Genomic DNA, 27,343 nt, shown 5'->3' with positions numbered 1-27,343 from the left:
CCCCCCCCCCCCCGCAACTTCAGCGATTTATCCCACTCTGAAAAAAAAAAAAAGAATCTTGAATTTGCTGCCAAGAAGTATTTTTTCTTAAATCAAGAATTTTTCTGCTTAATATAAACTGCTTTTTTGCTTAATCCAAGCATTATTTTGCATGTATCAAGAAAAATTCAGCTTATACCATGATAAAAAAAATTCTTAGCGGCAAATATAAGAATCATAAATGGACTGCATTTTGCAATTTGGAACTATAAATTCTGGCTCATCTGAAAAAACACTTATGTGCATAGGGAAACTAATGGCACAAACGTTGTTTTTAAACAGGGCCAGAATTTATAGTTCCTAATTGCAAAATGCAGTCCAAATCATCGTGCTTGAGCCAAGCACATTTTTTTCCAGTGCATCGAAATTCGCAGTTTTTAAAAACATGCAGAAGACTTGACGTTACTGCTGACGCCAAACTTATAGGTATTTTACCAGTTATTTCTCGTGACAAGAAATGAGTTTTAAGCATCCGGAAAATTGCACTTGCACCTTAAGAAGTGCTTCGATAAAACCAATAAGAGAAGGAAGAGAGTGTATCAAGGATTCAAGGCTGAGAGCCTGGGAGGACAGGAACATGAGCATGAACCATGAGCCATCCAGTTCGATCTTTATCAGATCGAAACCTCGCATGGGTATGTGTCTATGTGTGTGAACTAGCGTTGACGTCGCGCTGTCTGGTAGCAAGTGCACCCATGTCCTTGACCGCGGCGCGCGGAGAGGGGAAAGGAGGGGTCGATCCTCTCGGCAGATTCAAAACACCACGTGTTCGAATCAGTTGCCCCTTGACCCGCTCAATCCTTGGTGGCACGGCCCGCACATCCCAATCGCGTTGGAGGCCTTTAACTTTGCACGCGGAAAAACATTTTAATTTCCGGTTCGCGGCTATTGTATTAATTTGTGATTAATTATCTAATCGAAATTCATCCCGTTATAATTGATCTCATAAATCTAATCGAGAATCATCTGTGATAGTTACTCAGTAATCGTTGAGAGTCATTATCGGTTGCCATCGTCCCAATCAGTGCCAGTATCGTCAGATAGCGTGTTTCCGCGATGTATCACTTTGATAGCTCGACGGCGGTATCGTCTCCCTTCGCGTCGGACCCTGAGTCTTCCTACAACTTCAACGTGCACTGGATCAAATCAGAACCGCAGGAGATGGGCGACTGTAATCAGGCTATGACTCCCGGGCCGGTGCAACAGTATCAGTACTATTCGTCGTCGTATGAGTATGGTTACAACGCGCTTCCTCCGCGTGATATGGCGTTCGTTGATAGTTACCCGAATCACCCACCGTGTCAAATGTGCTTTCGCGAAGGGAGGCAGAATTCGTACCTCCCGCCTGTGCAACCGGTGCATTCCACGACGGCCCCTTGGCAGTCTGAGGCCCCCGAGAATAATCCCCAAGTGAGCAGTACAGCATCTGACGAGAAACCTCGCACCTCGTCATCCTCAGCAGGGTCATCAGAGGGTCTGGTCATTGACCTCAAGCCCGCCAAAAAATCCAAGAAAAAAAGTTCCTCTTCAGTAAGTCTTTGCTATGAATTAAATTTTTCCATTTTCAGAGAACTCATTGTTAGTTAATTTATGTGTGTGTGAATTTTTTGATTTTGCAACATCAATGGCGATTCGGTTCACATTTTCTTAGGGATTCCTCGATATTTCGATAAATCTCTGTCGATATAATTGCGATTTTATTGCAAAGTTATGCTATGAAATCGCAATTTATCGCAATTTTCTATCCGATAATATTGCGATAAATCGACATCGATAAAGTCGCCATAAATTCTCCGATCAAATCGCAACTTATCGCGATCACCGCTACTTGGGATCTTTTTTAAAATGAGAAACGTCATCCATTTTCTTTGCATTTTTACTTTGTTTCAATTGTTTTTCTAATTTTTGATGTGGAAGTAATACTCATCCTCCCATTTTTATTTTGTTTTAAATTGTTTAACATGATAAATATATTTTTAATAATTTATACATTAATATTATTAATTATCTTAGGATTTTTTTATGAATGATGAACAGGACTATTAGATGTCAGCTATCAATACAGGAGTAATACTTTCAGTTTTGAGGAGAGGAGGAAGGGAGCTCCTAGGTTCAGAGAAATCATATCAACTAATAAAAATGTTCACAATTATCAATACGCAACGTAATAAAACAGATTTAATTGGAATCAATGAACCGCTTTTCCCCTCTCCAATTTACTCATAAAATTTCAAGTCAGGTTGATGATCAAATTTCAGTCAAAAAATAGAGCATGAAAAGAAATGAGGCAACGTCTAATATGCCTAGACTGATTTCGATTGAATGTGTACAAGTGCAAGTTGAAAAGACGCGTATTATTACCACGTCACAAGTACACGTCCATGCTTGATTTTTACACTTAAAACCAACCACCAGTTTTTTTTTTTAATTTATTTATTAAACGTGTAATATTTTTTAATTTGTTTTACGCATCTGAAAATAAAAGAATTCGACACTCGGGATTGCTATTTTTGCATTGAAGCTCGGAGAGCCAGTTGATGCACACGATCATGATGTTTTATCTCGTTATCAATGCATGTAACCGTGCGGCGGCCGGCGGCGCACAGTGGATCGAGTCAATAGGAGACGTCGGACATGAAATTTTTCACTACAACTGTAAATTTTGATATTTATTTTGTCACTTTTTAAATTTGAGGGGGGGGTTTATGGCAGAAACTTTTACGAGGAAACTAATGGAGCCACTTTCAGAACCTCGAAGTTTCGTATGAACGGAGTTATCAGCGTTTAAATTTTGTCCGACCTCTCCTACTGACTCGATCCACTGTGCGACGCGGCAATCTCGATAAAACCGATGTTGATCGTGAGTCTTCTTTATCCGAGGATATTGTTTCCTGAGCTGTGAGTCATCGACCTTTACGAGATCATATGGACCCGTGTAAAATGTTAAAATCGGTATATTTTGGTTAGGTCAGAGCTGTATAAACTACTTTACCAGTTTTTACTCAGGTCCAGATTTGACATTGATGAAAAATTAGGCTCCAAAATAAGCCGTAGCTACGATCAAAAAAGTGGGGTGTGAACTTTTTTCCAATGGGAGGGGGGGGGGGGAGAGAAAACGACTCCCGAAGGAGGTTGAGCTGCTGTTTGTATTAGTCCAATTTTCTGACAGGAGAATGATCACCAAAAGTTCAGCTTAAAGTACTTAGGTAAGTTCAAGACAGATGTGGATTCAGCCATTTCGAAGGGTAAAGGAGGTAGAAAAAACCTAAGTCCCAGTCCCAAGCGGCAGGGAAATAGTTTTTCACCTCTTGTGAGGTCTTTGCGCCCATATTCTGTAAGTTAGGGGCGACCTTACTACTGCCCTCCCGCCCCCTTCTCAAAGATTTGTGAGGAGGAGAGAGGGAAGAGGAGAGGTGTGACCCTCCCCCACCTCCCCGATTGGTCCCAACCAATAAAATATTTGTTCTTGAGGCAAGTTAAAAATACAATACTTTCAGTTTTTTGACAAAAGTGTCAATGTAATTCTGCGAAATATTTCGAGAAAGTCTTCCATAAATTTTCAAGTACATATCGGAGACATTTTTTCTTTTTTTTTATGAACTCTGTCATACAAATTCAGCATAAATCTGATAAAATTTGCACGTTCACATGGCATTCCTCCTCAGCCTGGAGGAGTATTGTGTGTGATCATATGTAATCGAAATCTACATCCCCTCTCGAAATGAACTCAAATTCTTAGCCTTGCCAAGGACGACGACGATGCGACTTGAAGAGACCAAACCGCTGAAATAAGATACTATTCAACGCAAGTATGTGCTTTTAACCTGTCGCAGACCGAAAGTCATTCATCACTTGCTTATCGGAACTCTGCAACATTGCTACTCTAGCCAACTGAAGCTGCGTTAAGTTGATTTACACCATTGCCAGGCTTTCTGGCGAAATCGATATATTTGCAATGAACTTAAGTCAAGCAATTTACGTATTTTTCAATATCAGGCAACTTGCGACTTAATCTCCAGTGAAATGGACACTACTCGCTATAAATCAACTTGTTTCCTCTTGTTTAGGCGAATTTTCTTTGATGTTAAAACCGGGACAAATGTTTTAAATTAGAATTTGTCAAACAGGTATATTGCTGATCAATTCGACCCTGATCAGTTCGTATAAAAGATTTAGGACCATTACATTTGGAAGATTCTGTTGGTTTCGTGGCATTTTTACCATTGTTTTACCCATAATTGCAAATACTGGCACTATAGATGCATTTTGAAATCAAAATTGACCCTTACTTACTTAGTCCAGGCGCCTGCAGAGTCTACCTGGAATTTTGGGTACACAGCGATTTTTTTGGCTCACTTATTGTTTTTTCGGTCGCTGAATCCGAATCTGAAGTTTCCTACCGCGTATCTGGTGAGCATTTTCCGCCATTTTGAAAAAATTGCTTTTTTGCTGCTTTTTTTTATATAGCGGCTACGCATGAGATAAAGTCCCGGATTTAGTTAATGTTTTGAATAGCTGACAAAATTTGGAAGTAAATGGTATATGAATATGCTAGGTTTGCTCAAAAATTGAGGAACCTCGGATCTCGGAACTTTGGAACGCTTCGGAACTTGGCTGACCGGATCGCGCGTTGGCGGGTGCGCCGCGAAAACGTGAATGGGCGCGATGTTCCACGATGCTGTATCTTCCTTAATTTTTGAGCAAACCTAGCATGTGTACACACCATTTTCTTCCAAATTATGTCAGCTATTCAAAACATTAACTAAATCCGGATCTTTTCTCATGCGTAGCCGATATATCAAAAAAAGCGCAAAAAAGGCCTTTTTAGGCCATTTTTTCTATATGGCGGAAAATGCTCACCAGATACGTGGTAGGAAACTTCAGATTCGGATTCAGCGACCCAAAAAACAAAAAGCAAGCCAAAAAAATAGCTTTGTACCCAAAATTCCAGGTAGCCTCATTTTTAGCTACCAGGCGCCTGGATATATATAATAATTATTCCACGGTTAACGATTCAAAAAGTTATTGTATCGACAACATGGTTACGTGCGGCAGCCTTACCGTGAAAGCCTTATACGAGGATTAAAAATAAACAAGTGGTACGGAACGTAACAAAAGAATATGAACTATGCAAAACGATAATCCGGGTATCGGAACTTGGCAGTTTTGAAAACGCCTTCAAATGCGATGTGATACCTCACGTATTCCGGAGAGTTCAAATAGTTGTATCATTGCGCTTTAGGAATGCGACGGCAGATTACAGTTGAAATAGCCTTCATACACGCTAGTCTTGTCGATTTCCTTTGACATTTTAGTAGTCGTGAATGCATAGCTAAAATGCGCTCCAGCCAGAAGTGTATTCAGCAAATGAGTAGTTTTTATAAGAGGATTAAAAATAAACAAGTCTTACGGAATATAACAAAAGAATATGAACGATGCAAAACGATAATCCGGGTATCGGAACTTGGCTGTTTTGAAAACGCCTTCAAATGCGGCGTGATACATAAAGTAAGCCAAAAAATCGCTGTGTACCCAAAATTCCAGGTAGCCTCATTTTTAGCTACCAGGCACCTGGACTAACTCTCTTTGTTTCCATGATTTCAAGCTCAAAATGTAGCTATGTATCGATTGCTGACTATTTACATCGCAAAAATTTTATGAAACCACTCACTCATTTTGAGCCTCCATTTTGGAGGTGCAGACAGAGCGGGTGCAGGGATGTGAAGGTAGAGGCGAAAACAGAGCTTTTCAGTTAAAAAGGATGTATTTAGGACTTAGGGACACCGAAATCAAGATATATCTCTTATCAAGATTACGATTGGTTCTCTTCTATTCACTGGAGGAAAAAAACTCTTGAATCTATCAAGAGTTTTTAAAAAATTTGTCAAGAAAAAATATTCTTGATTCAATCGAATTTTTGCCTGAATCGAGAGCCAAGCTTCTTAATTTAAGCCTTTTGATTCAAGTAAAAATCCGATTAAATCAAGAAATTTTTGCCTCCTAAAATTTTTAAGAGTATGAGCCCTGGAGCCAAGAGAATTTTTTTCAGTGTTTCTTTCCCGGGCCTGCTTGCCTTTTCCACCCTTTGCCCCTGCTTTTTTCAAAACGGTATCAACAACTTTAACTAAACATAATTTTATGTTTCAGCAAACGGGTAACAGACGGTCTGGAGTTTCATGCGCTAACTGTAGCACGACTACAACCACTCTATGGCGAAGGAACAACAATGGAGAACCTGTTTGCAATGCATGCGGTCTTTACTTCAAGCTGCATAACGTAAGTTTTTCATTGCCTTCACTGGGGTGATTTCATCCTTTTTTACCCCCTCCTCCATACTTTTCATAAAGTATCACAAGCGCCATGCGACGTTTCAAAAGTTCCGCCGGCTCTTTATTTATTTTTTTTATAGAGAAATTGTTGATTGAATCTGCTTGAAAATTTCGCTGAATTTTATCGGCAGCCGTAAGAAAGTTCAGTGAAATTTTCGGACAGCTGCGCTGAACGATTTCTCTGTAAAAAAATAAAATGGTGGCGGAAACTGTTGAACGTCGCATGGCACTTGTGATATTTTGGCCAAACGGTGAAAATTTATGATAACGGGAAAATATTGAAGACTGTTGGATTTTTTCTAAATTTGCGTGCTAATCGTGTATAAGCGGGCATAAAGTCAAATTTTTTAGGAGAAACGCTCTTAATTTTCTTTCTTTTTTTTTAGTTTTTAGAGGAAATCTTTCATGAATTTTGGTCACAAATAGGGAAGTTCAATTAAATTTGGAGAGAGACTCAGAGTTATCTGCCCCTTTGATTTTTTTTAATATCCGTAGTCACAAGCAAATTTTTCCCAAGCATGCTGTCACAGTGTTGCAGTCACCAGAGAAAAAGGAGAAAAAAAGGAGGCGCAAAAAAAACTTAGACAGAAACAGCAAAAACAGCCCACTTGTTGAGACTACAGTGACGCCTGGTATTGGAGGCAGCTAATACTGAGTTTTTTCGTGCGCTACAACAGAAGCCATTCGTGGGAGCGTAAAAATTATTCAGAATGACGTTATCTCTGCACGTGCCGAAAGATTTCAATTCGTCCTCGGACTGAACTTGCTTCAACTTGAAGAGTGCTGAAAAAGAAATTCAAAATTTTCCATAAACGTACTACAATTTTTTCAGTTTTTATTTTACTTAGTTTTTATTTTTTTTATCTTCTTCTTCCCGAGTTGCCATTTCAGCGGAATATTACGAAGTGCGATCATGCTAACCGTGGTGGCCTCTGTCAATAATAATCCGATGTCATTTCTTTATTGTATCCGAAAAAAGGGAGAGGAGAAAAAATGCATTGAGTTGTGTTGAAAAATGCATATTTTATGAGGACAAGAAATAAAAAACCTCTAATTTCGATCGTGTCTCAAAATTGTTTTAAACTTTAGGTCATCGCTCACGAAACGTGTCTTCATAGGGTACGCAATATGCTCTATCTCGAGCTTCTTACAACAACCTAATTCTGCAAACTCAATTATAGAAGTCGCTGATTCTTGATAAATTTCGAAAACGCAGGAAAAATTTGCATCCTTGCCTAGTTTTTACATTAACAAACCTGAAATTTAGAGAAAATAGCCTGGAGAATTTTGTCGCGTATGGAAACTCATGATTTATTACAGAATGATTTCTTCCCAGCAGCTTTTAAAGTTCGATAAAAATCGATGGCAAAAGCGCGAAACCACGTATATCCATCGCGGTGTTTCAAAATCTCCTCTACTTTTTTCATTTTTGGAAGAGAGTGAAGACAATAATATAACTTGAAAATATAGGATATTTTGGTAACCGAGTAGGAAAGTCAAGGAGTTATCAAGAAATTACCTTCCCTGTAGTTTTCGAAAGAAAACGCAAAAAATGATCGGAAGTCTGCCATATCGCAAACAATGATACGGGATTTTGCACTTTAATATCGATATTATCGTAGTATTTTAAATTTTTCAATCGAAGTAGACATTTATCCGTGATCTAGAGATAGGGGAAAAAATATAACTTGACCGTCCGCGCATAGGTATCTGACTATATCCTACGAAAAGTTAAGATGAGCTTGAACAGCATTCAGGGCAATGCTGGAATAATCACCCATTGCTGAAAAATCGGTCTTGAGAAAATCGCATAAGGTATAAATCATTAGATGCGTCGCTGAGTTCGCACAGATGAAAAACTGCGAAAATATGTTTTCGTATGTAATTGATATTTTTTAAACTCACCGTGCAGTTTTGGAAAATATTTCAGTTTCCACTAAACAAGTATTGTTGGTTTAAAAATTGTGTCATAGGTGGTTATTTCACTCAACGCCAAGTCCTAAGGTAAAATAGCTTATTAACAGATTTTAAAAAAATTGATGTTCTATGACTGTCAAAGAATGTCATGTCACACGGCCGTCGTTTCATGACGTTGATGAATAAGTGCGTGATTGCGTTGACGGGCAGAAAAAAAACCCATACTCGTGAGGATACGCAGTTGGTGGTAGTTTTTCACCCAACACTGGGTCTCAAGACATTTGGCCGATTAATTGAATTAAAAACAGTTCGTGCTCTAGGTACTCGTAGTTACGCAATGCGTCACTCCTCTGACGTGAGAGCGTACCTCGATTTCCACGTGAACCCTGTTTCAACTTGGACTGCATTTAGTAAAAAGGAACCAGCGTGATTACAGAGTCGTAAAAATGTTGCTGCTTCGTAATTATCTAAAAATTCTCCCAGACTTGCCTTTAGTTTTGCTTCCCACCAAGAAATTGTTAATTTTTAAGGAAAATAATTGCGTAAATCTCAACATTGTACATATTTTGAGTATTTCTAAAAGAAAAGAAGAAGTTCAGGGGCGTAGCTAGGAAATTTTTCTGGGAGGGCCATGGGACAACTTCTCGTGGTGAAGAGAGCGGGGGGAGGGTGAGGAATGGAGGATCCCGTTTTTCTGGGGGGGGGGGGGCACGAGATTTCTGGGGGGGCAGCCCCCCAGGACCCCCCTAGCTACGCCCATGAAGAAGCTACACGATTTTGAAAACGCTGTGATTGCGGTGGCTCCTTATTGCTAAATGCGATCCACTTATGAATCCTTTCTCCCTATGGCTCATGCGAAATCAAGAGCCGTTCATACGTCATAAGGGCGACGATAAGGGCAAGGAGCGATAGCTACCGCTACCCCGTCAAGCCTATGAGATCCGAAACTGGAAGCCGAGGCTATATTCACATGAGTTTCATGTGTCACACAGTGACGTCAATGGGCAGAGAAACACAAATGAAGCGTTTGGTGCAAAAAGGGCATTTCTTAGTTGCGCTGTTTCAGAATCTCCAGTGCTAATTTCTAATTTTAGTAAGGAAACTATTGTGCAAATATTCTGAAATTTTACGTTTTCAGCTCTGTAAGATCTTAAAGAATATTCAGTAAAAGTTACAGCAAATTACCTACAATTACTTTAATGAAAATGGATGAAACGTTAGCGGAGATTTTGAGACACTGCAAGACACTTCCCTTTCTGCACCCAGCTTTTCAAATATTTGTCGGGGGGGGGGGTGGGGGTTCGATTCTTTTAGCCAAGAAAATAAGGGAGTGTGCCATTAAGAGGTGGCCTCTCATGTCACCACTGCCATTGATACCCAAAGGTCCCTTTGTCGTCAATCCTGCGTACCGAGGCCTCAATGTTTAACAATTGCTTTTTTAGAGAGTTTACAGTGCACTTACTTATCAGGAATTTTCCCGAATTTTTTATGTTCCCTCTCGCTCATCAGGTAGAATATCACAAACGCCTTTGACATTTAGACGCTATGTTTCCGGACATCTCAAAATTATTTGATTGTTTTCTTTGAAATTTTTCTGCATATTCACTTTCAAAAAAATCTTTCTTGTCATTGAGGGTTACTTAATTTTCATTTTTTTTCTCCAAATTGCAGATAAATAGACCACTGACCATGAAAAAGGACGGTATCCAAACAAGGAAGAGGAAACCGAAAAATCATGGCGGCAGCATGTCTCCAGGAGGTCCTGGCAAACACGATCACAAACTAGGAATCCATGGTGAGTTCGTAAAATTCCGACTTATGCCCTACATTAGTGCGGTTCTTGTTTCATCGCATTCGAAAAATTATATTTTTTTTTTTTTTTTTTTTTTTTTTTGACACAAACTGTACGTATGTCACCTTAAAATGAAATGCAGCGGAAAATGGCCACGGATTCAGCATTCTCAGATTAGAGAAGGAAGGAGCTCGCAGCTCACATTTTAGGACGGCAACTTTGTTACATATCTAAAAAAGCAAAGCATTATTCCGAAAATTGACAATTGAGGAGGGTTCCGAAAAAAGGGCCCATACCGAAAAATCGCGTTGTGAGAAAAACGTCATTTAAGTTTTCATTACTGTGTTTTGATCGCGAAGAGACGTCAATATTCAAAATGAATGGTTCATACAAGGATTCATACATCCCAGAATGAAAAGATTGGCAAAAGTTGCTAATCATAATTGGACTGCGAGAGGAATTTTTAAAAATATTCGTTTATGGGCCCTTTTTCCGGAGATCCATACTGATGGTAATCGGTTCTTGTGACTGAAATTGTCAAAAAAACAATTGAAACAAAAAGAAAAAGTTTTTATCTCTTCTAAATGACATCTTTGGTGGTCTGAAAACTAAGAGGAACTTCTCAAAATGGCCGCTGAAAGTTGCAGACTGCATTTACTGATTGCAGCTAGTGATCAGTGCATTTGATGTACAAAGAGGGGCTGTTATCAGTCGGATCGCCATCTGCTGGCCGGCGCACACTGTGGTATTGGACCTGAAAAGCTGGCCAAAACTATTTATCACCAGATATCGCCGAGTTTTAAAAATATTTTACAATCAGTACTTCTTCTTAAGTGATAATATGCACAATTTAACCACTTAAGACATCATACGACAATTTGCGGAGAGTTTAAAGAGGGTGCAAGAAGCCCTCCAAAAAGCCTTTAAAAGGACGCAAAGTATCTAACTAAAGCGGTGCATTTAGACGAGTTTCTCCTTCACCTATGGTCTACTTTTTGAAATAAGGACTTTCTATTACCTCATTAATGGTTTTTTTTAAAAACAGCGTAAGTCACTTCAAAATTTTTGACCAAACAGCCGATCTCTCACATTGAGGAGTAATTGTACATTTCTCAAAACAATTAATATGAATCATTCTAGATATTAGATTTTTGACAGTTTTGAATCAAAATTAGTCCTAATATGAAAGTGCCGGGACCTCCATATGATGATTTGAGGATAAATTATAAGATGAAAATGAGTTTTATCATAATAAGAACCATTGTAAGGACAGAAAGCACCTGTGAAAAAGATTCATTTTGATGGGTTCCTTCCTAACCCATGGTCCCACATCTCAAAGTGAGGCACTTCACTAAGAAATTTGTAAGAAAACCACATATCTCACTTTTACGAGGCTTCAAGTGTGCCTCACAGCGTAATTTTATGGTGCCAGAGGGCCACTTTTAAGGCCCCATCCCCGGGGCCGCATGGACTCAAATTTGTCTGTCAAAGTAAATCATGGCATAAATATGTCTATACTCAAGGATAATGCACGAAGATATTGTTAGATAACGGATTAAGCACATTTGCAAGACTTTAAAGTGACCCTCCCATCCGCTTTCAAATTATTTTTTTTAATCCCTCTTTCGAGGGCGTAGGGGCCAAAAAAACAGGTTGGGTGACCAAATATCACCCAATTGGTACTAAATGGGTCAGAGCTGTTGGAAAAATACAATTTCAGTCGTCATATCGACATAATTTTTCCCGTTCATTTTTGTGAAAATCGCTCAAAAGTCCATGTTTGAAGTCAAAAATTTCAATTTCCTCAGTTTTCCTCAGTCTGTCGACCCTGAATCCTGAAAATACCCACTTCGGACTATAACATTCCGCCTGAAACCGCTTGAGAGTAGTTGAGAGAAATTTTTAATCGGACTGTGAAATTCGAAAAAAACGTTTACTTTTACATCACTTTTCAACCTCCTGTGAAAATCACTAAAAAAGGAAATTTCGAAAATACTGTGGTTAGTTGTGTAGAATATACCCTTAAGAATGTGTTGCATATCGCCGAACTTCCCTCCCATGGTCGCACAGTTGAAGTAAACTGATCGACGAGTAGCGCGTCGAAACATATAAAAAAAATCGCTGAGAAATAGGTAACTTCGTGGTCTCTTCGCGGGAAATTGAGCCACTCGAAAAATGGCACATACATGGCTACTGGGGTAAAAAACGGTGTAGATTTCGAATATCACATTGGTTTTCCAAAAAAAAAAAAATTTAAAATTGAGGTTTTGGCCAGGTTTTTCGGTCAAATACCACAGTGTGCGGCGCGCGCGCTCGGGTCTCGCGTCATCTTCTAAACACGACGATACCCCGCTCATAGAGGTATTCAGTGGAAATCCCGCGTCCGGAAAAATGGTCGTGTGGCTTTAAAAATTGGCGAATCGATACGAAACTTCAGGCACATATAGTTTAGGGTACGGGCTATCCATTAACGCGTTCTCCGGAAAAAGGGCCCATACGCCCATGGGCCTTTTTTCCGGAACCCTCCTCAATTTCAGGAAAAAAACAGTAATAGTTTACCTCTTCGGCACAATAGGCAGTGCTGGAATTAAATTCCGTTGTAAGAGAAACATGCCAGTTGTTGGTTAGTGTCAAATGCGACGAGCCTATACAAGTTCAGTTTAACCTCCGGATGCAACTATTCGGGCTCCATGGATGTCCGTGTTGCATATGCTTTGAGGTGAAGGCGTTTTGAATGACCAGACACTTGCCACTTCACCCGCGGCGATTAAATGAGCTACTTTTTCTGCGCTAGAGGTTTGATTGGTGTTTCCTCCTTTATAATATCCAGTTCTTGCAAATCATGTCGCATATCGAACTCATTCGGTCGAATTTGCAACGTATTGAGTCATAGGGAGGTCGAACACAACGTAAATTGGGTAACGTCGAAATAATAAAATCAAAAATCACAAAAATCTGATTAAATTCTCGATGCGTTTCAGGGTGCTTGTCCCTCTCCTCGGGCGAGATCGGAATCGCTCTCAGGAAGGGGGTGAGCACGCCAAAACGCTTTCGTATCTTCAATTCAATTGTTTGTGACTTTTAAGTTTCTTATTTCGACTTTATCGAATTTACTTTCTGATTTACCACAGGCTCGTAACTACGGGTGGATTCAACAATTTGGCAACACAGGCCATTCAAAACTATGTTAATAATCTATTTTTGACGAAAGCACCTGGCCCCTTCAAAAATCGATACATTTCCATAGGTTTAAGTAGAGGAAAAACAATGTTGCCAGTTTGCTGGATCTGCCAATGCTCGTAACTCGCAGTTTGCAACCTTGTTCTGCTCAGTTTTTTTTCGATCGGTCGTTACCTCGACATGCTATGTCTATGGAGGTTTATGTATGCACTGAAGTTTCTGCCACAGTGAACATGTGATGCTCACACTATTTTTTCGAATGTGTTGCAGAAAAACTAGGAATGTACAGTCCAGACTGTAAGCAACATTACATTGATGCTGGGAACGAACACTACCTGCCGCAAGCTCCCTTGCTTCTCCCTCCAAACATGCTAAGTAATCGCCAGATAGCCAAGTAAGTTATGACATTTTCTTTAATGAAGCTCTTTCCAAACAGAATGATTCAGAACGCATAACCCTACTTTAACAGTCAAATTTTTCTTAATAAATTAAGATCCTTCTTTGCGTAACGTGTTTTCCAAAATCACTTAAGTTTGAGGAGGTGAACAGTATCGTCACCCTGTAGTAAGTTGATAGTAGTCGATAATCATATGAAGATTTACGGAAAAGGAACGCATCTGTAATATACTGCCATGCTGAGAAAAACGCCGTATGAACATTCGAGAGTTGCCAAATTGCCCCGGATAAAACATGTATTTTTTTAAAAAATTATGCTTGTTTTGCCACAAAGATAACGAAATAGAAAAAAAAATCGATCACACTTTTTTACACATTTTACAGGGCTGTAGCTCGAGAGCAAGCGCCTTTGTGTAAAATGTCGCACCACATTCTTTTTTTACTTAAAAAAAACAGACTCCATCTTTCTTCAATACCTGCTAATGCATTGATGTACTTTTATTCAGTAAAATATTGACGTATATTTCAGTTTAGAAATAATTCATTCGCTGAAAATTTCCAAAAATATATCTTTGATCGCTGTCAAACTCAAGGCCACGAAGGAAACCAAAACGTTTTGAAAACAATAAAATTAAAAAGAACTTGAAATCATTTTCAAGGTCTATTTTACGAGGGCAAGTCGCCTTAGGAGTCAAATAGCAGAGATTTTCCGCATTCAGGCGTAAATACAACGGAAAATTTTCCGTCCTGAGCGCCACAAAGAGTCTCTTTGGTACAAAATGGCCATATTTGAAAGTTAGGATTTCGTCCATTTTCGAAGCATGTAAAATAACCTATATCTATCGACTCTTGATGAGACAGGCTACTTAATTGACACTTGATAAATATAATGGAGTTAAATGGAAGAAAAGCAGTCCAAATTTCGAATTTCGAATTGGAGAGTGTCTCCTTCGCCTTTCTACTCAGAACGCATTTGTTCCCCGCTCACTGCGCCTGCAAACAGCACGCTACACCACACAATCTACAATAATGCTAGGAAAGCGCTTCCTCTCTTTCCTTCGACATCAAGGATTCATCAATTGTTTTCAACACATTCACGTGAATTATACTTACGTTTCCTTGGACTTGTTACAGTTTTAGTTCTGTAACAACGCGCAGTTTCGGAAATAATTTGGACATTCTTTGTAAGAAGGACATACTAGATTTGTAGCGCTGATACAATTGTGCAACTTTGAAGCAAGATGAATAAATGCACATGGAAATGATCTTTATGGGGAAATGAGTACAAATACGTTAGGTTTTTGAATACAAATCCTAGTAGACCTTCACATCTTTTAGTTGGAGATTCAGCACAAAATTGCTCGACCTAAGCAGCATTCCACAGCGTATACAACGTTACTACGCATAACGACTCAATCGTTGTTTCGGGGAGAATGCCTAATACTAATCCAAATAAATTATATTGTTCGTGTTCACGCATAATTCTTTTTCAAATTTCAATCTCCGTTATTTTTTTACGGTGCCTTTTTTTATAGTACTTTATATATAGTACTACTTTTTATATAGTACAAGTATTACACCCGCCCTCGCCCGCCCCCCTCCCCACCAATCCTCTTTCAGCCTCATATTTTAAGGGGGCCTTGCGTAAAATACATGACGCAAAACAATTGATTTTTTGAAACCCTTTCTTAATCTAAAAAAACGTAAGTCTGAACTCCCTCTTCTCCCCAAAAATCAATACGCAACGCTTTCCTTGTAACTAACCTCAGTGTTTCGTTCATTTTTTAATGCTTAAAAAAAATGACGAAATTTATTTACGAAAAAAACAAAATAAAGGCAATATAACTGGTCTAAAATTTTTTTGAATCATTTAATTTAAAAAAAAATAACCATACCTAATAAGACAAAACTGAAAATTAAAGAAACATCAATATTAAATATTTTAAAAAAATATCTTTAAAGAGGAAAAATCTCTTCCGAGAAAGAAGTAAAAAAAAAAATGAAATGTCTGGCGTTACTTAACGCAGCTTTTTTACCCCTCTCCATGTAACGCTCTCCTGTGATGTAAGTTCAAACTTTCCTCTCCTGTGCGTTACGTATTTTTTGCACAATCTCCAATGCCTCTGATTTTGCTACTGCCTCCTTTCACTCCGTTTTACCTCCAGATACTTTTACTATGTCAACTGTTTTTCTCCTATGTAACTTACAATTTTATAAATGTTATAAGAATGTTCTTTTTTCACCTTCCAGTGTTCCTCCTCTTGAGCCAATCGGATCCCGACCTGATCTCTTGACCAGTGTAATCACCTCCACCGCGGCAAGTCATGATCGGGGCAACTGATATCCAGCCAACGCTTTCTTCTAATTTTCTCTTTTCGAAGGGAGCTTTTCATTTCGTCCTATTTTTAGGTAATACCCATTGTTTTAGTTGTTACCTATCTTTGCCTCTACAGGTTTTTTTTTTTTCATTTTTTCCCGTAATTATTATTTTAATTGTCACTCGTATACGTACTTTCAGTCCGAAGTATGTAGCCATCAAAACCTTCTAGCTAGTAAGGTTGGTAAGGGTTACCTGATTTCTTGACGAGTAATCTAGTGTACTTAATATTTTTCCTTTTTTATGGTATTGATTTCATTCATGAATTATTTTTCAATGTTTAAAAATCACTGACTAAAACACTTTCAGTTTATATACCTGGATTAAAATGAGCAGACGATTTGTTTCATATCCGTCCTCAATCACTTGAATTTATATGGACTGGCACTTTTTGTGTTCTTAATACTTTTAAATCGGATTGATGTTTTATTTTATGTATGAGCTTGTTTTATTTTCTGAAGAGGAAGTTTTATTGGATTGTAATTTATGATATACTAAAAGGCAAGAGTTTTAGTCAAATGAAGTATTACACTTTTTTTAAATTTAATTTAACTGCCCTCGTGGTACTGTACAAATCTCTTATTGGTGCCTTTGTACTTACGTATTATTTTCTTTTGTTTCAATTATTGTAAGTATCCAAGAATCAATATTGATAGCATTATCATAGCAATAAGACTTGATAACAGTCATGATGAGTGTCTCATAGTCAGAATGAAAACTAACTTTAGGTACTTAAGAATTTATTCTTTTTTCTTTTGTGAATACTGATGAGAGTCCTTACTTAAGTTTTAGCATAAGATATTTTTCAGGTTTCGTTTCTATTTTCTCTCAAGGATGCATCTACTAAGGAAATAAAGATAGTCACTGTTTTGTAAATAAATGTGTTCTTTTTTTTTATTTTCTCCGTTTCTCAATTAGTCTACATCATTAACGCTAAATAACCAGTGGGAAGTGGAAATATTGGCGATGCCGTTTTCAGCTGTCCTGTCATCAGTTTGTATTGATAGCTATAATACAAAAAGAGAATACTCGTCTGGACCGAGTTTAACTATAATGTATGCCAATTAACGCAATGAAATTATCGCTCAGTAATTTTCTTTATTTTACGGATACTTTCCGCAACGTCGAATTCTTAGCTATAGAAAAAAAAATTATGAGAAAAAGGCTTGGAAACAAGATGTATGTGCCAATGAAATCCCTTTTTTTTAAATACACTAAAACTCTGTAAAATCTCTTTCATTGATACTCTATTTTTCAATTTTCACCACTGACTTCCAAAATTTTTACTGTGTCCATTGAATTTTTTAAAAAATTTTCTCCGAGTGTCTTAATTATACTTTCAACATAAATACGTAACGATGTAACTAGAGCCGGACTAAATGTGGCGTATGAGGAGCGGATGTGCCCAGCGCTATTATAAGAAGGGCGCTGAAATGAAAGGAAAGAAAAAAGAAGAGGTAAAACAGAAAAGAAAACACGAAGAGTAGCGACAAGTATAAAATTTACTGAGGAGCAAGGAAATCTAAAATAAAGTCACATTATATCTCTGCATGCTTTGCATGATCAATTGTCCATGTGTGATTCTTTGGGTATTATAGATATCGTCCGCTTAAATCTCGCCTTCAATTTCACCGCATAGGCAACAAACATACTGGAGAGCGCGAATTGTTATCACTCGAAGAACACACAACACATATGAGGCCTTATATGTAACAATGGCGGATGTGAAAAATTACATTTTTGAAATACGCTTAAAAAACTGTTTTGTTCACACAAAAATTTAATATGTTTGGCTCTGGCATAATGTACAGATCTCGAAGATCACATCTCAGGTATTTTCTCAAAATTTTCTCGATGCCAAATCAGTTTCTTAAATGTGTTTCGAAAAGTTCATTTTTCACATCCGCTATCGTTACATATAAGTCCTCATATATCGCTCAATAAGCAACGATTAAATTAATAAATAATGTTGTTAACTGATTGGTAGGATATTCATAGCACACAGTGATACAATATCTTCTTTCAATATTGCCAGGCTACATTTTCAAAGGATCTGATAGAATATAGCCTGACAGCATTGGAAGCAATATTAACCGAATAAAAATCCATGCAAGTGATTTAAACGCAGTGAAAATGCAGGCCAAGAAAAGGCGTCAACTTTGTTATTTGGTTAATAATATTTCTTAAATGTTCCTTGACGCCATTACAACAGCCTCTATCAATACTGCCAGGACTTGTGGTATATTTTGAAGCAAAGTTGAGGCAATGTTCCTTTGTTGGGTAATTGTAAACACAGTATCAGAGTATCTTCATACGGAGAGAGTGGCCTCTGAATGATCCATTTCTGCTCAACACAGCCACCAACAGTTTCGTGAAGATCTTATGATTAAAAAAGAATAAAAATTGCGGACATTGCATATAGATGATTCAAAAGTGCATGTGGTGAGGTTTTACCCGCTTTTATTTCCGTGGAGTATACTTAAATCACAGTTAGGCTTATTCGCTTGGTTTTGAGACCAATTCGTTCAATTCCTTTAAAAAACTTTTTCAACTTGAACTCCCTTTATAGTAAATTTGAAACCAGGTGGAGAATACGATAAACATCATAGGCTGGCAACAATGTTCTCTCACTCACTCTCACCTAGAGCTATCGCAATGTTTTTTGTTAAATCCCAAAAGTCTCAATGAGATCCCCAGTGACCCAGTGTCCACACCCGGGTGGCATGTATCCCAAGAAAGAAATGAAATATTGGAAATTCCAGTAAAATATCTCATGAAATTTCACGAGCCTGTGAAATATTTCATATTTTTCAGGGGCTAGAGTATGCAACCCGCACTCAAGGATACAAAAATAACGAAACTCACATTTTTTACATTTTACGAAAAATGAAAGGAAACCGGTATTTTTCAATATCTTCCGTAAATTCCTGAAATTCCATGAAATATTTCACGTGGCATTTCAGGATTTTATTTTTCAAGAAATTTTGCCACCCTGGTTCACACCCTCTCTCCATACAGGCATCCTATGCAGAGAGATCCCCCTCCAAGTCACTCTGCATCTGGATGCCGCCTGCAACATAGGCAACCACACTCACTCGTCAACCGTGAGTCATATCGGTATCATAGTTTACGCACGGTAACGAGGGCCCATCGCCCATTCATTCACAGGATCTAATCCGATCCAGAGGCGAGCGATCTCGCATTTCATTAGTTAGATAAACCGATAGACTGACGAGGAGCGAAACCCTAATTGTTACCAGTCCCCGCTGCGTTCGGGCACTAATCGAGGAGTTCCGGTCAATAAAATCTGGGGGCATGATAAACCCCGCCGAGGGGGGGGGGGGGGGGGGAGGATCTCGATGGCAAATTAAGGCGATCGATGAGAGAGCTTCAGTTGGAGATGCCCCGGCCGAGGGGCTGCGCGGAGCGAAGAGGGTAATAAACATTAAACACGGTCCATATATCTCTGGTGACCACTTGACCAGTTTACAAGGCCTTGATTAAGGTTATATTGCGAGCGGGGACACTCCGCTCCTCCACGTATCCAGTTCGTACGCGCGGAGCGGGCACTATGCAAGGCGCCACTTCCTAAGCACAAACCCGTGTTTCCCTTAATGGACAGCTGGGAATTAAGATGTAACCCATCCGCAGGTAGGTTATAGTCTCTCTTAGCCGGTGTATGAGACCCCGTACTCATACGTGTAGGTATTTATATGTATGTATTTCTTTGTTGTGTCTTTGCGGAGGCCGGCGCGGCGGCTCGCGCGAGCCGTTTCAATCTGCGTCGCTCTCCCCTTTGAGCGGGAATCGGCACCGCATAATAAAAACATGCGCCAAATGCTGAGTAGGTCTCCCTTTTGCCGGCCTTTTAGTGCCGCCGCCGCCGCGGTGCTCGGTCCCCCCGCGGCTTTTCCAATTGTAACGAGGCATTCTAATTGAGTCCACTCTTTTTCCCGAAGCGACGCCGTGGACGCCGGGCTTTAAGTGGAGACAATAGGTTTGATAGTTGAGCGACGAGCCGGCGTCGTTTTAATGTGTCCCTACATTGTTGCGTCGCCGGCTGGAGGTTGAGACTTCGATTGCTTGCATAGAAATGGATCGGCGTCGGAGTGAAACTTCGACTTAAAAACACTAAGCATGGATAGTTGAATCAGTGAGTTCGAAAACACACCAACTCGGGTTTTTTTCGATTTTCACTTTTTTACGGTTTCGTAACACTCATGGATAGAAGCATCCGCACGCAAAAGGAAATTTCGAAATTGCAATCAGAAGTGCTCGAAACAGCGACGGGAAAAGGGGAAAATCGAAGTATTTCATTGGAAATACCAATTTTTGGCCATCTCAAGGGAAACGGGTGACCATCCGATTTTGCGTTTTTCTTTTTTCGGTCCAGTATACCCTGTACCAACAAGTTATGTAAATATTCAAGCGTTATTCAGGTCGAAAAATATAAATTTTTCCGGGCAGACTATGAGAAATCAGTATATGAAAGTCGGCGAGAACGAAAACACACCAACTCGGAAATTTTTAAACGCTTAATTCTCTGTCATCAAACATGGTGTAACGATTTCAACTTGGTGCTTTACAAAGTCTCTAAGTACTTGTCCTTTGGCACCAAAAAGGTTTTTCTAAAACTAACTTCTTCGCCTGCTGCATGCGCAGTTTTAGGTGTTTCCTGAACAATTTTTTTTTTTAGAGTTGGTGTGTTTTTGAACTCACTAATTCAGTTGATGGGCTTGGAGGACAAGGTGCATGAGTGCAGTTTTCAAAAATTTCTGATTTTCATAATTTCGAGTAAAACTAGTCTTAGTGCATATTTTGTGAAAAATTCGCTCCCAAATTCCAATTTTTAAGCATCTGAAAGTCAGTTTAAACTTTCTTTCCGCCATAGAGATCCATGTTATTTCAATACTTCAAACACGTATCTCTTGAAATAGCGAAAACTGCACTTAAGCGCCTTGTCCTCCAAGTCCCTCAGTTTTTTTTTATTGGAAGAGCTGAATAAACCCAAAACTGAGAGCTTAACCTTTAGTTAGAGTGCCTCAATGGGGAGGATACGGTATACAAACATGTCGTAATGTGGAGCTATCAGGGCCCAAAAAGCCAGCCAACCCTCTAACACAAAAAATGTCACTGCCAATCTTCAGATTCCAATATCATACTGAAATGGCTAAGAATGTTCATAAATGAGCATTCTTCTGCAACAATTAGTAAATTTATGAAAAAGCTATGTAAAATACTTGCTTTACAAACGACGGGTCGTAAAAACTGTAATATTAAGTCACTCTGGATCATTTTAATTCATAGGTTGGCTGCCTTTTTGGGCCCTAAAAGCTCAATGACCTAACCTCCAAATTACCGAAAACTCCGTGCTCTTCCTGTAGGTACTTCCTTTAGCTAGAGTGATAAGAAAAGTTACCCTTCATCGAAAGTGACTTAAAAAAATGAACACACCGGGATCATTAGAAATTCAATCCCCTAACTTCGCAGTTTGCGAGCTTCCTGAGCTTCAAGTATTGTAGACAACACAAGGTAGAAACTCTTGAGTGGATTCCTATCGAGCAGGGAGGATGTCTTCTGGCCTACCTTGAAAATTGAAGGCGAAATAATAGTGCGCATGATCGCCGTGCCTCCTCGTGTTGCAGACTTTACCTACATCGTAAAGAGGAGTTCTTTCATGTAGAAAAAGACTAAAAAATCACGATGAGAACATTATGTCAAAAGTATAAAATTCACTTCCAACTCTGCATTCTGTTTTTCCATTTCCTGTTTCAGAAAGTATCGAACGGTATATAGAGACATAATCAGTAGAGATATAATCAGTAGAGACGAGTCACCCTAGTCAAGGGCAAACTGATAATGACCGCGGTCATGAGTTTCCAGTTTTCTGATTGGAAGCGAGCGCCAATGATCAGTGGCTACTCTCCCTGGCGATTTCCGGGGGCTGGCTAATTTTTATTAATTTAGCTTCTTGCTGTAGTATACTTTTTGGAGTAGGAATCACGAAATGCTAATATTTTTCACGCAAATTGTCAAGTTAAAAGTGAAACTCAGGCTTATCGTGATTATGAAGCCATTTTTCGGAAACAGATCTTAGCCTCCATACTGTCAAAAAAGGTTAAAAAACATGCTTTATTAAAAAAATTAAAAAATTCGTCATTGAGCGTGAAAATAATAAGTTTCGCTCGGCTATGTATTCAATATAAGGAGAAAAATAAGTTTTTTTGTCAATTGGAAGTATTTATTTTTATTATTATCATTCAATGAAGTTTGCTTTTTGATCAAGGAAAATTAACTTCTTCATTGGTTGACAAAGTCAATTTCCATTACCCATTAGATCTTAGACTTTAGTGATATTTTTTACTTTTACAGAGGTAGAAAGTTATTGTGGACTTAATAGAATCTAATTTTTGTGGATATGAAAAAGATTATAAATTTTGAAAACTAATTTTACCGTAAATTCTCTTATTTGTTGAGACATCATTGTTCATACTTTCACATCCTGATGAAGTTTTTGGAGGAATACTTGACAATGAGAATTCAAATTATACTTACGAAAAATGACCCCGATTTATCGCTTTTTCTTTCGAATTATCTTGACGCCGAAACATTCTCATACATTGTTGATTCCATGTTTGAGGAATATATTAATGATCCTGTTTACAAAATGGAAATTTCAAAGCGTGGAAATCTTGTGTGAATTTATTGTTATTTTGCTCCCCTTTTTCTCTGCTGAATGTGACCTATTTTCGGATGATAGTGACGGGGCAAAAACAATGTGTCCTCTCACGCGATAAGCGAAAATTTATGGCATTGAAGTCTGCGCCTTAAACTATTGAGAAAAGGGTCGAGAGGGGATATGCTGCAATGAGGCGTGAAGGTTTGAATTTTGGTGCGCAATAATTATTGAGCTTGAATAGCTCCTTAACCATTCGGAGAATAATAAAACGTCGCCCACCACTTTAAGGGTTGAGGCAATAAACGAGAATATATTTTCTTTTTCTAATCCTATTTTCCAGTTCCAACTGCTGACATGATTTGACTCTGGCCGGAGTAAAACTCAAAGGGCCCGTTTGTGAGAAAAATTATCTTTGCATGTACTCTACTTTTGGAAGCGGGAAGCGCAGATTCTGCAGTTAGGAATGAATTTCAGATTTTTCCTATCATATGCTCACTAGAATGTTTCCACCTTTTTTCTCAAAAGAGTGTTCTTTCCTCTTTATTTTGGCGAACAGTTTCACATATACCCTACTCGTAAACATAGACAATATAATCTTAGATAGTGCACCGTACTAACAATCTAAGCAATGTAATCGGGTGAGATTTCTATCTCACGAAAAGCTAAGAACATAGTCAAATGGAAAAACGAGGGAGCAACATTGAACGACATTGAATTTTGCAGTTGTAATTTTAATATGGTTTTGTTGGGGGCGGGGGAGCTGAAGGTTTGCTGGCTTTATTCTTAATGCTTATTGAGTGCGGTTTGTAAAAGATTTGTCAACCACACCTTTCAATTCTTCGCTTCTTCGTTTTGCTAAACGACCATCTGCCTCAGAGATTCAGGTGGTGAGTTTCCTCGGTTTTTTACATTTTCCACAACTAAGTTGTCGTGTCATGCCGAATGACAAGTGAATTGCGAATGACAATTTGAGTTAGTGGTTCAAGTGCATATGGACAAACTGATAGAGCATCATATTATATTTGAATGGACGCTGTAAAAGCGAATGAAAAAACCAGCATTTGCAGTTGCAGCCAATACAAAATACTTGTATGCAAAATTGAACGTATTGAGGTAACCAATAGATTTCTGAAATAAAAAAAAAGAAGGAATCAAAGCTACTAGATGCATCCAAGCACCATGATTTCTAAAGGAACCAAAACACAGCTGCTGTTTACACGAGCTTTAAATGCGGGTCTGAAAATCCATCATTTAAAAAAAATTAGAAATGAACGTGAAAAAAATAAAGAATCGAGCATCAACACAGCCGAAACGGGAAAGGCATATTCTGGTCTCTTTTATAACTTTTCTCCCGAATCTGATCGACACCTCATTGACAGCGTATAGCGGAGCATTGAGAGTCCTCGCCTCGCGCCATCGCGCCTTCAATTTTGCAGACGCAACATGGACATCCATCGAGTACGAATAGTTGTATCTCTGCGCCGTAAGCATCGCGCTTTTGTTTCCCTGCTCTATTGACATATTGTGTCGGTTCTGCTTTGCAGTGGCGCTTCACGGCTTCAAGGGATACGTGAGGAGCTCAGGCGAAGATAGGAAACACGAAATCGAGATCCGTTCTTTAACTTTCCGTCCAAATCTGAGTGACTTTTCATTCGCAGCGAAGAATAAATATAATAATACGAGTAAATAATACGAGTCCTCGCCTCGCGCCATCGCGCCTTCAATTTTGCAGACGCAACATGGACATCCATCGAGTACGAATAGTTGTATCTCTGCGCCGTCGTCAACGTGTACCCTTTCCCACGCTCTAAATCCATATGAAGTTGGTTTTGTTTGTCTCGTTTGTAATGGTGCTTCAAGGGCTACGTGAGCAACACAGCCGAAGATGGGGAAGACGTAATCCAGCCTCGTTTAATAACTTCTCTCTCAAATCTCACCAGCAACATAGAGCAGAGCATTGCGAGTTCACGCCTCTTAACTCACGCCAGTGCGCTTTAAATTGTTCATATGCATTGTGGATATCCATCTTACGCGAATAGAAGTATCCTGTTTAGATGTCTCCTATCTTTAAAATTTGATATAAATTAAGGTTGAGTTTGCTCGAAATATACTATGGTATGTCCAAATCAATAGTCCTTTTGAAAAGGAAAAAATACGTTTGAAGGTATCTTTATAGGGCTCTATAAAAGGTGCATGCCTACAAGTTGAACCGAACATCGCTTCTAAGGGAGTTACACATGGGGCGTGAAGGAGGGGCATGACAAAGTGCCTGTATGTCAGCAAAAAGGTGAAAATTTCACAGAAAAGTGTTCCCGCTTCAGAAAGTAGTCCCCGAACCTCCGTTGTCCATTATCATGAGTGCGAGCACCATTTCTTACTCCTTACTCTCTCTTTTTTCCGTTCATTTAAGAAATTTTGCGCACATTTTTCTGGTCGTAATTTTTTCTCTCTTCATATTCTGCTATCTGTCAGAGGGGCGCATCTTCGGCGCTCCAAGGGGGCGCATCTGCCAATGGCGGATTGGCCCTATGGCCAGTCCGAGCTTTATAATCACAGTACCATGTAGAGTCCTTGTAAAGTCTTAAGAGCTACTCAGAGAAAGGAAGAAGCAATTTTGTTGTTCTGTTTAACCGGGAAAATCCCCAAAAGTCTCATTCTTGCAATTCGAACTTGGGGCAAATCCCATGAAACGTCCTGTGGAGACAAGGCCTTATACTCTCTTACTTCTCTCTTTCCTTTCTGGCCTCTTAAGATTGTTCACTGGAAAAAAAACACATTGGATCTAGAGTCCAGACTCTTAGAAACATCGACAAGAAAAAGTACTCTTGATTCAATCAGAATTTAGCTTAAATCAAGAACCAAGCCTCTAAATTTAAGCGAATTTCGTTTTGATTCAAGCAAAATTCAAGCAAAATAAATTTTGATTGAATCAAGAGTATTTTTCTTGTCAATGTTTTCAAGAGTCTGGACTCCAGATCCAATGTGTTATTTTTTCCAGTGTTGATATTGATAGACATGATCGAAAAAGCTGTAGACGAAGATGACTGTAAGCGGGTGGTTACAATGGAAGGAAATGTATGTAGTAGACAAACTAACAGCAACCCACGAGAGACCCTATCGTTAGTCCAAAATTTTCTCTCTTAGTCTGCAAGAACCACCCATCGCAACCAATAGGATCGCTCCATACTCCCTATAAGCAGATTTTATCAGAGGTTCGGTACCACTTTTGTGCCTGAGCCTCCGAGCTGTCATTCTATTTGAGTTCGGAACTTCCGATTCGGTGACTAACGAATCGCGACGGTGGTGCGTGATTTTGGTAGCACCTCGTGAGGGGGTTCTATAAAAGGTTCGACCTATCGAAAACCAACGGATCTGATTGGTCGAATCTGGTAACAACGGTGTTCACTGGTGTTGGTGATTGATGAGACTAACTGGGACGGATCTTACCAAAGAGGTTCGGAACTTTAAATAAAATTAGCTTTATGTCTTCTTCGTCTATCGCTTTGTCTATAAATTTCAACAACCGCCCGCAGCGGGCTGACTATTGAAATTGATAGACAAAGCAATAGACAAAGAAGATAAAAAGGATATGGAGAGTTCCTATTGGTGGAAGCAGGTGGTTGCAATGGACAAAGGACGTAGGTAATAGACTAACTAACGGCAACTCACGAGAGACCCGATAGTTAGTCCATCATTTACCCCCTAGTCTATGAGAACCACCCATTTTAACCAGTAGGATCGCTTCATACTTTTTATGCCTTTTTTGTCCATAGCTTTGTCTATACATTTCAACAATCAGCCCGCAGGAATCGCCCATAAAATAACGTCGTCTCGAGCGTGCACGTGCGAGGACAATATAAGCAGGATTCCAGTGGTCACGCTGTTCTTGGATATCGTGTCCTGTTGGATCCGATTGAGTGAACAGAACCAAAACGCTCGGGACGAATACCGAGAGACGAACCCTACTTTCCGGGACCCGTATCCCGGTCATCAGCACATCCTATCGACCTTATCCCGGAGTGCCCGCTTACTCCTGTCTTCAAATCCAGTGCAGTAGGCAGTCACACTTGACGGCGCCCGCGGCATGAAGCCAGAAGCTAAAAGGACACGAGGCGATTCGATGGGTGACGCCGTGACCGGTGACAGCATTTGAACCATGCCGGCCCCGACGTGGACGGGACACTTACTTAATGCTTCATATCACACGCTGGACATTCCTTGACTCGTGCCACCGACTGTAAGGTCGCCGTGTTGTCGAGTGTTTGAGGATTTTTCTCACTAATATCAGCGAGAAAATCAAATTTTGAAAATAATTGCACGGTAAATGAATCAATCGCAAATCGAATGAAAAATATTTTCTGCCTCTCAAATGACACTTCACATTTTCATGGATCCGATGGACCGCGCGGCTCCCGACGGCGGTAGGAGATACGAGGAAAGCTCTATTTTAACTCCCTTATTCACTCAGAAATTATGATGGAGAGCTTTCAAACTTGTAAGATTATTAATCGCATCCTGAAATTTTCATCGACGCAAAGAAATCAAGCCCGGACAAAAAAAAAAAAAAAAAGATTTTTGGCGAATTTATAAAAAGACCGTATTTACACGTATTTTGACATAGGGCAAACCCCGGA

At 39.2% G+C, this 27,343-nt stretch overlaps 1 protein-coding gene across 1 annotated transcript in view; it reads left to right on the top strand.

Moving 5' to 3' along the window:
* Window positions 1-16,910, top strand: part of LOC109032979 (uncharacterized) — a 38,933-nt gene extending 22,023 nt beyond the window's left edge. Inside the window, exons 7-10 of the mRNA XM_019045343.2 lie at window positions 6,187-6,315; window positions 9,957-10,080; window positions 13,528-13,651; window positions 15,904-16,910. Coding sequence (XP_018900888.2) covers window positions 6,187-6,315; window positions 9,957-10,080; window positions 13,528-13,651; window positions 15,904-15,994 — 468 coding nt within the window. The 3' untranslated portion in view covers window positions 15,995-16,910. The remainder of the gene's footprint in view (window positions 1-6,186; window positions 6,316-9,956; window positions 10,081-13,527; window positions 13,652-15,903) is intronic.
* Window positions 16,911-27,343: the final 10,433 nt, after the last annotated feature.

Source organism: Bemisia tabaci, chromosome 7 (genome assembly GCF_918797505.1).
Source record: "Bemisia tabaci chromosome 7, PGI_BMITA_v3".
Lineage (NCBI taxonomy): Eukaryota > Metazoa > Arthropoda > Insecta > Hemiptera > Aleyrodidae > Bemisia > Bemisia tabaci.
Note: the sequence above shows the minus strand (reverse complement) of the source record. Positions and strands in the feature narration are given on the sequence as shown.